The sequence below is a fragment of the Lycorma delicatula genome, chromosome 9 (assembly GCF_047948215.1).
Source record: "Lycorma delicatula isolate Av1 chromosome 9, ASM4794821v1, whole genome shotgun sequence".
In the NCBI taxonomy this organism is placed as follows: Eukaryota; Metazoa; Arthropoda; class Insecta; order Hemiptera; family Fulgoridae; genus Lycorma; species Lycorma delicatula.
In genome coordinates this window covers 62294830-62307397 of record NC_134463.1, presented here as the reverse complement: position 1 = coordinate 62307397, position 12568 = coordinate 62294830, and the positions used below count along the sequence as shown (strand labels likewise).

General features: G+C 27.8%; 1 protein-coding gene across 4 annotated transcripts in view; it reads left to right on the top strand.

Moving 5' to 3' along the window:
* The window catches only part of LOC142329956 (monocarboxylate transporter 9-like), a 202052-nt gene that overhangs the window by 159952 nt on the left and 29532 nt on the right, over window positions 1–12568 (top strand). For all 4 annotated transcript variants that reach the window (XM_075374940.1, XM_075374941.1, XM_075374938.1 and 1 more), the window contains exon 2: window positions 575–1617. In XM_075374940.1, the coding sequence (XP_075231055.1) occupies window positions 714–1617 (904 nt within the window). In that variant the 5' untranslated portion in view covers window positions 575–713. The remainder of the gene's footprint in view (window positions 1–574; window positions 1618–12568) is intronic.

Below are 12568 nucleotides of genomic sequence, written 5' to 3'. Positions count from 1 at the left end.
ATTGTGAACTGTAATATTATATATTGATGTCTATTTTTCTTAAATATTTTGTTATAGAAATTAGCTTTAAAATAAATGATTATTTTTTTCTGTCTTCTGAGAATCCAGTTGACAAAACTATTTTTGGATGTTGTTTGATGTAGATTGTTGTGTATCAACATTTTTGTCCTTTTTGTATTATATTTGGATTAAAAAAAAAGATTTTTTTTTTGAAAGCTTAATTGTATTTTGCCTGTGATATGTGTCATCACTTACTTTTTTTGTGTAAGTAAGGAGCTATCATGAGCATCATTATCTGTTCTACAATTATGTCTAACTTAATGCTTTAGTAAGTAATTTTCAAGGTGTCCCTGAGGAATTGTTTTTATGCTAGTTCTTGGTGCTTCCCAACTATTTCTTGTTGTTTTGCTGCTCATAAATATTATTAAGTGTAAATTTCTATTGATGTTGTGCTGTAATATCACACATTATTCTACTAATTGTATGCTGTATATGTTGTCATTTTCCATACAAAATTTTTTTTTGGTTTTATTAAATAATTTTTTAACTGATTGTGTTTTGTTTTGTTTTTCAGACTGGCTGGTGTTTTAGTTTTTGAGCTCATCCCGCATGGCAGTAGCTGTACACAAAACAGAAGCTGATCGCGACCCCGGCCGCATGACGCCTTCACTTCTGAGCGATTTGCAACAGCGTTTTAAAAGAGATCTTCACGAATGGAGGACACATTATCAGCCTCCGATGAGGAATCTAGTAATAAACATTTCAGTTATAGCAGTGATGAGACTAGAAACAGTGTGAAAAGTAATAATATAAATAGTAATAATCATAATAATAGTACTAGTGCTAATGGTGCTGCTAGTCCTGATGGCTGTGAAAGTGTTTTATTGCCAAAAAATAAATTAAAGAATGTTCGGATATCATCATCTGTTTCGAGCCTGGTTTTGGCTTCCAGAAGAGGTTCGATAGGCCTAGTATCTCCTACTCATAGTAAACCAGTTACAAATTGCAAAAGTGGTCATCATGTACAGTTTCATCATACTACTTCCAATGGTATGGTTCATTCGACCGAAACCAGAGCAGCACAAACGAGTAAGTCATCGTTTTCATCGACATCAGATTCTGATGATGATGATGACGATGATGATGATGATGACTCATCTTCCGGACAGTTTTCAGAAGCTAGAGCACCTGATGGTGGTTGGGGTTGGGTAATTGTATTCGCATCGTTTATGGTAAATCTTATCGCCGATGGGATTACTTTTTCATTTGGTGTTATTTTTATGGAATTTCTTCATGTGTTTAATCAAGGAAAGAGCAAAACTGCTTGGATTGGCTCTCTATTTATGGCAATGCCTCTTCTCTCCGGCCCGATTGCCAGCTTCTTAACAGATCGCTACGGTTGTCGAAAAGTCAGCATTGTTGGTGGTATACTTGCTGCTGCTGGTTTCATTTTTTCTTCTTTTTCAAATTCAATGGAGATGTTATTCCTTACTTTCGGTGTCCTTGCCGGGTTTGGACTCTCTCTTTGTTACGTTGCAGCTGTGGTTATCGTTGCTTACTACTTTGACAAAAGGCGATCATTTGCTACTGGCCTTTCCGTTTGCGGAAGCGGGATTGGTAAGAATTTTATTTATTTTTTTTATGGTATAGAAAATTATTATAAAGTAATATATATATAGATATATCTTGTAAATATGTAACTTATTCATTTTTACTCAACTAAATTAATTTATGGTCATACTTCTGTAACTAAATCATAGTTGAAGGGAATTATTTTTTTAGTAACAGAATTTTGACTTATAAGGTGTGATGTATAGTGCAGTACAGTAACATAATTTTCATCTTTATGCCTGATTTGTAATATGATAAGATTATATAGCATGCTCAACTTTCGTACTCCAAAACATTACTGTATAATTTTTCCTATTATTTTATTACAAAAAATCCTTCCTTATCCAGAAATGCAGAATTAAGATGCTATGGTATCATGTTAAAACCGGAAGGTTTATATTCTATGATTGCTTGTCTTTCTTTAAAAAAGGTTTTGTAGAAAAAAAATGGAAGAAGAATCTCGCGGAAAATTCTTTCACCTATAGAAACTGTAGATGGCTGAGAAATACAACCCAATGAAAAACTATATGAACATACTGAAAGACTCTCTAATATAATTAAAAGGAAAAGACTCCAATTTTACGGCTTCCTTTATAGAATGAATAATAATAGATTAACTAAGAAAATTTGACCACTTGGCAAATTAAAAAGAGGAACTAAAACGGTTTGCAGAAACCTAATATAGAAAAATTATTAAAAGCATGAAAGGATTTTGAAGCAAATCCCCTTCCAAAAAAGGAGGTGCAAAATGAACCCAAGAAAAGAGAAAAAAACGCTGAAGAAGAAAAAAAAATGTGGGAAAACATTAAGAGAAAAAAAAAAATTTAAATGAAAGTAGTACGCTGTCCTTCTGGGTGGTCAAAGTTGGGAAAAAACTATATATTTATATATATATATATAGAGAGAGAGGAAGAGAGAGAGAGAGAGAGTAATATTGAAAGGAACAAGAGTAATTCTTGAATTAAATATTACATGATAATAAATATAGAAGATTGGATATAAAGATCAACAGTTAAGTTGCATTTATAAAGAAGAATATATGTATTTGAACTATATATAATAATGAATTATGTTCATTGAAAAAATGTGAAATCTATAAAATTAAAATGTAGATTGTGAAAAATGTAGGGTGATGATTTTTGTTAAAGTCAGAAATGAGTTAAAGTAAACACACATGGATTGTTCTTTAAATGATTATTCAAAGAAGCAGTCTTTTATTTATGAACTTATCATAGTTATTAATTGAATGAGTAAAACAAGCAGAGGAAGTTTATTGTTTTGGAAATTATGAACAATTTTGTTGGTAGCTTTATCTTTTTTTTGCCTTTTAAGTTACGTAATAAAATTTTAAATTATGCTCCAAAAAATTTAAGTTAGTAGTTATTATTCTTCTATCTAAAGAGGTTTTGCTTTGTAAAGTAAGGGAAATAAAAAATTAAAAAAAAGTTGAATAATCAAGGTTTTTAATTAACATGGTATAAAGATTTGATTTTATAAATTTATTTTAACTGTTTAGTGAAGTGTCACCCTGTTGTGTTTTATTTATAATGAGGAGCTTCATATGTTATTGATATTATTATTGAGAGAGTTAACTTTCATTAGTATTAATATAAAATAGTCAAGCTTATGAGTTTAGAGGTACATTTAATTTGGGTAATTGACCTTGCTTATTCTACTTAAATGAGATGATATATTACGTAGTGTCTTTTTTTTTATTCTTCTGTATTTATTATAGTGGAATCAATTATTTATGTAAAGAGGTGTTATAATCTACACAATGGAATATCAACAAAACATCTCTGTTTTGTATTTAATGATGTCGAGGCGGGTGAAATTAATTAATTGTTACTATGGCTTTTAATTAGTAGCTTTTTTGTATATATGTATGTACAATGTATATATATATATATATATGTTGCTTTTTTTGTGAGTTATCTTTCCCGTAAAAAAGGATGGTGCATGGTTTTTGTTTGTTTGATGCATGTGCTCAAATTTTTATTTTAGCTGCTACTGGTCCAGAGCAGACCACGTGGTATGATGGGCAACTGCGTACAGTGCACGAACAATTCATTTGTTTGAATGATTTATATTTTTTTATAAAAATGATTTATCCAAAATTATATTTTTGTGTTTTGGGGATAAAAAAGGAAAACACTGGGGTTAGAGTTGTCTTAAAAAATCACAATTCAAGAAGCAGCTAATAATGTTCAGGATTTTGAAGCGTTTCATTGTAAAAGTTTTTGTTGTTAGTATGCTAAATTCACGAATGTTATTTACTTACTGTTGGCAAAACTGATTAACAAAATAATGTGTAATGAAACATAAACCATGTAACATTTTCGCAGTGGCCATAGGCCTGCCTTTTTTCTAGTACATTATTAAAACTTATAAAAATTTAAAGTGTTCAATAACTTATTCCATATATTTCAATTCAATAAATTTATAAAAAAAGAAACATCTAAAATTATAATAGCACTTATTATTAGTGTGCTTTATAAGTTTATATGTCATCAACTGATATTTTAAGGAGTTTAAGATATACAAGGTATGATCAAAAACTAACAAGGATTTTAATAATGAGGATCTTTAAAAAAGAATAAAGATTTCAAATTTTATCAAAAGTATGTTGAAAATAAAAGCTTGCTTGCACAAGGCAAGTCACCGTGCAGTCAAACCAAGTCAGTCACTGTGCAAGGCATCATTATATTACTCTTTTCTCATAACATTAGACTCATTTAGAAACCAAGCATTCTGCAGTACGGTGTGTTTAACTGTTTCCATGAATAACAAAAATTTTTTCCACAATTAAAATTTATTATTTTGTTGAATCTCTGACAATAATTTCTTTTAAAATATTTAGTGTACTTATAGGTATTTCTTACTGTATACAGTGGAAAAATGAATAGTTTATACTTGTATTAATAGATTATAATTACACTCCCTCCATAAAGTGAATCATAAATTGATTGACCATTTTATATGTATAAAGATTATCAAAATATTTCATTTGAGTTATATTTATATGCACTTGTAATGAGTATTAGTGTTGATGATGTTTACTGTAATATCATTAAATATTATATTAGGTATTAGGCCTTACAAATTATAATAATTTATTAATAACTTAGTCATTTTATACATATTCACAGAATAGCAAAGTAACTTTTTTCATATTGTTAACTAATATTCAATACTGATGTTTATTTTTCATTTTCATTTAAACTGATCTAGTTCAATTTTTGGCGAGTTCTGGTACAAACAGTGTAGTTGTTTCCTTCTGTAATGTGTGCTGTGTTAGTAAATATTGTGTGTATTAATGAATTCATATGTCTTTTGCATTTTTTGTTAGTGAATTTTTTTGCAATGGTAGAATTTAAATATATCTAAATATCATAAAATGATATTTAAGTATTTTGGAGGGTGAGTGGAAGCCCTGAACAAATTTAAGTAATGTTTATTGTACTTGTTAATGAAGAGAATAAAAATCTCTGGTAGTCAAGCTTGTGAAATAATTAATGTATATGATTCAATGAAGATGGAAGCTATAAAGTTAGGATAATTAAAAGGTGACAAACATTTAATGCGCATTAAAAAGTGTGAAGAAAGAACTGCTGCAGCTGCAGCTTGTGGGATTTCAGGATCACAAGTTCAAAAACTCCAAAAAATAAAATTAGAGTTTTGCTAAATCCTAATCGTAGCTGTGCTCATTCAGCACCAAAAAAAGTATAAACAACGTTCAAAAAACAGTTAATTGGTTAGATGAGAGTTTTGATCAAGGCATTGTAAGACAAACAGTTAACGAGTTTCACGCAAAACATAATGAACTGCCTACATTAAATAAATTACATGAACTTCAAAAGAGTATTCAATTCAGGTGTTCTAGAACTACACCTACAGCTGTTCTGATAGAATTAGGCATTAAGCGGTGTAAAGCTGATAATATAGGAAACCTTTGATTGAGAAAGAAGACATAACGACAGATAGCAAAAAAAGAAATATGACCAATTGCAGAAAAGAAACTTTTTGGATTGTGTATTTAGATGAATTGTAAACCGATTGGAAACTATATTGCAAACATGTAAAAAAAAGCTGAAACTGAGTATAAGAAAATGGAACTGCGAATCGAAGAAATGACAGATAAATTTATCATATCTAGACAGTGGTAATGAAAGTGACTGTTCTGATGAAGATGACTAACTTGCACAGGAACTGGCCATATAATGCAAATTTCAATTAAGTGTTAATAATTATAATAACAGTACAATAAACAATGAAAACAATCGTACAAAAAAAGAAATTGAAAAGTCTAAATAGTATAAAATTATAAATAAAAAGAATTCTAAATATTTTACAATAATAATTGTACATCTAATTTAGTGTAATTACAAATACAGTATACATTCAAGCACTCATTAAGATTTTTTTTTAGTTTGAAGATAAACCCAAATTAAAATTCTTGTTTTTACAATCTTTATTTATTGAATCAGTAATACCAATTACATAATAATGAATTATAAAAAATAAAACATTAAAACGGTAATAAATTAAACATGTGTAAATAAAAGTTTAATTATTACTGTTGTCTTATTAGATGGGTATAAGTGCTTTCAGGTTCTATAGTAATGCATTCTCAATCTTCTCCAACACAAGCTTTTATTTTCATTATATGCACTATACACCTTGTATTTTGATATTGTTTTCTTTGAAGTATTCCCCCAAAGTTTGCGATACACTTAAGCCAGCATTTCTTTCAATTCTCAAAATGTTTGCAGAAGACATTTTTTGGTATAGTTCATTTACTGATTTTTTTTTCTTTAATTCATATGCCTATAATTTATATTTCTGTATTTTACAGATTACACCTGTAATTATGTTGTCCATGAAATGAAATTTCTGGGTGTTTTATTAGATGAAAAGTTCTTGCTGGATGATCAAATGATTTCACTTGTAATAATACCAAAATCATACTATTTTGCTTTGAAGCATCTTAATAAAACACTAAGCTTGTCTTCATTGTTGAATATTTATTACATACATATATTCCCTTTGAAAGTATAATTTTGTCTCTTGAAACAGTTTTTAATGTAAAAATAGGTGTCGGATCATTATCTGGCACCCATAATAGGAATTTTGTAGACCAGTATTAAGAAAATTGAATGTGTTAACTTATCCTAATGTTTATCTTTATGAATGTACAATGTTTGCTAAAAATAATAATGTTTTATTCATAAAAAGTAACAATATCTTTTCTCTACCAATCTAGACAACAGAACTTTTTTTGTATAACTCAACACAAATCTTCAGCTTATGAGAAAGGATCATATTATGGTTCCATTGCCTTTTTTAATAAATCACGGAATAATTTATAAAATCTTTCTGCCAATTTATTTAACATGTAATATTACTTTATCAATGAATATTTAGAAAATGCTAATTAAAACATAATAATAAAAAAATTTGATTTTTCTACATCAGGTTCAACATGTACATAAATATGTCCCCAAAATAATTTTATAGTGTCTTCTGAATTGTGAATTATTTTGTAGTAACTTTTTATGTTCAGTGTATTTATATTAAGATTATTTCATGTGTGTATTAAACTATTAACATGATTTTTAATTACTTTTATTTTTTATTAAAATTTGATCAAACTCGCTGTGCTTTTTTCAGTCTTGCTTTATGAGGAAGCTTTCATTGGGATGATTAGACTTTTGTTTCTATATTATAACCCTACACTCATGTTTTGTCTCATGTTATGAATATTTGAGTAATTCTGATGACTCAGAAGTCTCAACTAACAGTTGTTCCGTGATGTTAGTTTTGTTAAAAATTCAACAGTTTTGGAACAAATTTTTCTGCTACTCGTCACTCAAAATTATTTTGCATGACCCATATGAAATCCCTTTAGCAATTTCTCTATTAGTATTTTGACAGTTATTGATCTCAATCCCGTCATTATGTCAATATTTTCATCTGTTGTAAATGTGTTTTGATATCCAACCTTCTACTTGTCTTTAACATCTTCACGACCTTCTTGAAACCATTTATATCATTCACTAACTCTTGATGTAAATATAATATCCTCACCATAAGCCTTCTCTAACTTCTTCACCACTTCACTGTACTTTATCCCATTTTTAATGTAGTATTTAATGTAAATAATTTTTTCTGTTGTTTTCAAACAAAATAAATCGCTACTCACAGTAAAGTACATCCTAATTTCTGCCAAATTTTAACTACATGTCTTCTTTGGCCGAGATATACATTATAGGCAGTGCTGCAATTGCATGATGGAGTCAGTCAAAAAGATACAGTGTACAAAATTAAAAAATTTTTATAAAAATAAAATTATCTTTATATTTATACACATATTTATTTATTGTTTATCACACTTTTTATATATAATTGATTTAAATTAATTTTATGAAGAAAAAATGAATTTAATTTATGTGTAATTGGTTTCTTGTTAAGTGAAATGTATAGATGGGCGATTATTCATTAAATTATATTTTAGCAACAACAGGATTATGCCCAATTATAGCTACATAACCACTAATGAAAAATGAATTTTGTAGTATGTGAAGAATTCCAAGTCTGACTGGGATTTGAGTCCAGGACCTTTCGCATTATAAAATGTGTATGGTTGTTGCAGTACCAGAGGAAGCTGGTGAAACAAAACTGTAAAGATTTTAACACAATAACTTTGATTTTCTATAAATCAAACATCAATATTCTATTTCAGTAATATTTCATGGAATAGAAAAGACTGGATTCTACAGTCGGTGAGGTCCAGTTTACCTTTAGTGAAGAAAGAAGTTGAAAAAAAGTTATGTTAGCTGTAAGAAGAGCTGGTCAATTTAATAGTTTATTCAGAAGAGTTTGAGAAAGAATAAAAATGTGTACATTGCTTTTGTAGACTTGGCAAGGCATTTGATAATATTAATTGTAAAAAAATACCCATGGTATTAAAGTGTAATATTCATGGTACTAAAGTGTAACAGGAAACTGTACTTATATGAAATGACAGTCATAAGAGTTAGAAGAAACAGAATAAGCATAGATGAAGAGAAGATTATATTTTGTCATCAGTCCTCCTCAACTGATGGTTCATTGAGGAAAGAAACAGGCTTGGTATAATAATAATTATTATTCAAGGAGGTAAAATAAGTATTCCCAAAAGCTTGCTGTTCTTACAAATCATAAACAGATTATGAACGTTATCATTACAAAAAATAGATGAAATTTGTATCAAAGACTAATCTCAAACAAAAATTAAAGTAACAGTTTTTGGCTGAGGATATAGAATCAATTAAATAAAATATAGGGAAGTAAAATCAAAGAACAAAACTTTAGTAAAAGTAAAGAATTTAAGGATTAGGGAAATAGCATATCCTTGGATGAAAGAAGCTTGATTGATTAATATTATTTTGGACATCTCCAGACATCTTGTGTAGCTTTATTGATTCAGGACCCATAGGTAACTGAATTTCTTGTGCTTTTAGTGGGTTTATTTTTCTTAGAGAGTTTGTTATACATCGTGTTACCTTAGAAAAGATTTATTTTTTGTTAGAACTGAACAACGGAATGGTGGTGGGGTGGGCCAGTTTTGAAGAGAAATAGACATTAAAATGTTAATTGTCCAGTTTCGCCTTAAAATATTAGCCATGTGAATGAGAAAGCTTAACCCTCGTATTACTTTAAATGTACATAAAGAAATAAAAATGAAATAAAAAATAAAAATCTTATTAAAATTATTACTGATTTTAAAAAGGGATTATTCAGTACCATTACTATTATGGTATTTGCTATGAAAATGTATTGACATGCCTCCTTGCATCTTTGCGGTATATTGGTGGAGGGATTAGTAATTTAAAATACAAATATATAATTATGAAAAAATGACTAATACAATGATAAAACATATATCTGTAATTTTGCCTGATGTGTAAGTGAAAGAAGACTATCAAGATACTTTAGTGTGCAAAGAAATGAAGAATTTTTTGAAACATGCTTCCCTAAAAGGGATATCTTTTAAGGTCATTATTGAATAAATGATAGACAGGAAGAATCGGAGGAAGAACTTGTCCAACAACAAATGCCATTAACTGTACAAGCTGCCTGAGATAAAAAAGTAAAACTCATTCAGAAGGTTTTGAAAAATCATTTCATAAACCAGTCTGAGGATTGTCATAAGAGAGAGGCAGAGAAAGAGAGAGAGAGAGAGAGAGAGAGAGAGAATATATGATATAAATTATACACAAAAATCATATTTTATTTTAGTTTTGTTTTTTCCTGTTTTTTTTTTAGTTGTATTTTTTTAAATTTTTTCTAGTACTATTTCTCTAAATTTAATGTATATTATTTTTATTTTTCTGTTAAGTAATTTTGTTTCTTAAATCCTCCATTTCTATTATTTATTTTACAATATAGGAAGCTAGTAATTTTTATTATTTGAATTTTCTTTTATTTAAAAATGTGTTTTGATGTAGTAAAATGATTATTAGTATTGCGTCCATTCAGCAGTCTGAATAAATAGTCAATTTGTGTCAAAGGTTGTTATGTTCTAATACAGGTCATTACATTTTGACCCTAATTTGTCAATAGTTAATATAAATGCTTCTATTAATAAATTTTATCATATTTAGGTTGTGCATATATAATTTTTAAGATTACTGAATCGATTCAAGATTTTTCTTATTGAATTTATTATTAAAAACATTTACTTATTTCATAAAAATTTTTTATTTTATTTCATGAATTATAAACTGACTTGTTAGATTTATAGTTGATGTTTTATTAGAAAATGTGTCTGTATTAACAAAGACAGAAAAAACAAATGAATGTAAAAAATATATGTATATTTAGTTATGTACATATTTAATTGTCGTAGATTTGTTTAGTTATGTGCGTGTGATAAACTAAAACGTTTGACCTACTTATGATGTATTAATTGTTTTATTCATCCATCTATTCTTTGGAAAATTTTTATATTTTCAAGCCTATCTGGCTGCAATAATGTCTATATCTTACTGAAATTTAAAAATCTTTATTTCTGGTAATTTTATGATGCATTTAAAAAATAACAATAATTTAGTACTGTTAAATTTAGCAAGTTTTGATTTGTATGTTATTTTCTGTCCTTCCTAGTATTATTGAGCTAACATTTGTAGTTGACACATTTCAGAGTACCTTCATTCTCAAAACTATTTTTAGTACTCCTTTTGAGTGACAGTGCTAGGAAGAACAGAAATAACACTCAAACCAATTGTGGTAATCCTAGCAGAGATATAAAATATTGTGAAAATTTACAGAGTTATTTTATTAATTATTTTTTTTTTAGGTTTAATATTGTGCCTGTGGTTTGGTAAATAATAGTTTTTGTGAAATGTAACTGTTGTTGACGTCACTTAAACTGGAATCAATTCCATGCACTTTTTTAACAGCCTCCTTCCATCTTTATCTCTTGCTTTTTCTTTAGGAACGATTAGTATATTCAGATGTTTTTCACTCTTTAAACATCACATTAATGGCAAAATAGAAATTATATTTTACTATTTTTATTTTGTATTAAAGTTTTATTCCTTTTCAATTTATCAAAATATTTTGTTTATTTAATGTTACGTTTGTCATTGTTATATGTTATCTCTTACAACATATACCATCTTTTATTCTTAATTATTGCAGGTACTCATTGTTGCTTCATTGTCTACTCTTAAGTTCTTTCTTATTCACTGTTAATTATTTTATACTGTTAGTTGATATATTTTTTGATAGTAATTCTGATTCCTTGATTTATGGAGTTAATACCATTAAGAGTTTGTTAACACCTGTTTTCTTAAATGTGGTCTCTCCAGCTTTCCTTAAATGAACATTAGAATATATCCTTTGTATTAAGTGACAAATTTTAAGAATAATTACCTAAGTTAATACTAACTTAAGTTAGTATTAATTTAGGTAATAGACTGACATATTATATTAGACTGTTAATACTATTTCTAAAAATTAAAATAAATCTTAAAACTTTCAATATGATTTTATTGCATTGTACTACATCAAATAAGTGAATAAATAAGTTGGTAAATATATTAATTCAGTGAATATCTGCAATAATAATGATGATAAGAGGTAAACTTTACCTAGGAGTGGCAATAGATTATCTATTGACAATAACTGTATTGTAACAATTTATGCATTATGATAATAAGAATTTAAACACAACTCATTAATGTTAATGAAAGAAAATTAATTGATATGAAAAACTAATGACTAGCTAAACTGAACAATAGATTACCACCGACAAATTTAATTATTAAAGAGCAGTTTGGTTTAGACCTTGTAAAAACAATTCTGTATAAAACAATAGATAATACCCCGTTATTAATGTTTTATATATGAGCTGCATTATTGTGTTATGTGTATGCAGTAGTTAATTTTAACATAACTGTTCTCTTTGATAGTTGAGCCACATTTCCATTTTTCATATGAAAGGTTCTGAGTGTGAATCTCAATCAATCATAAAATTTTTCATCCTCTAGAAATTTTCATGCAATATTTTCTACTAGATTGAAATTAGTAAAGGATTCTAGTCATTCCCTTGAATGTCTAAGTGGGATTTTAGTCAAAACCTTACACTAAAATTCTAAAAAAAAAAAAGGGAAAATATGTACAAAAGAAAAATAAACTTGCAATCTCTAAGTACAGAGAGAATAGGCAAAAAACTTTTCAATCAAAGTTTGTTACTAAATTACTATTACTAAATTTTAATGGTTTTCACTTAGGTTTATTAAAATTACAGTTCTCATAAATAAATAGGTTAGTGAGATTTCTTTTTTTTATAAATCTGCTAGCAGTATTAGTGTCTTTATCTGATAAGGTGTTTTTAGGTTTGGGAGTTAAAGTACTGTTGATGAGAAAAAGAATGAAGTCAGATGTTGTATTTCTTTCAAAGTGATGCTTT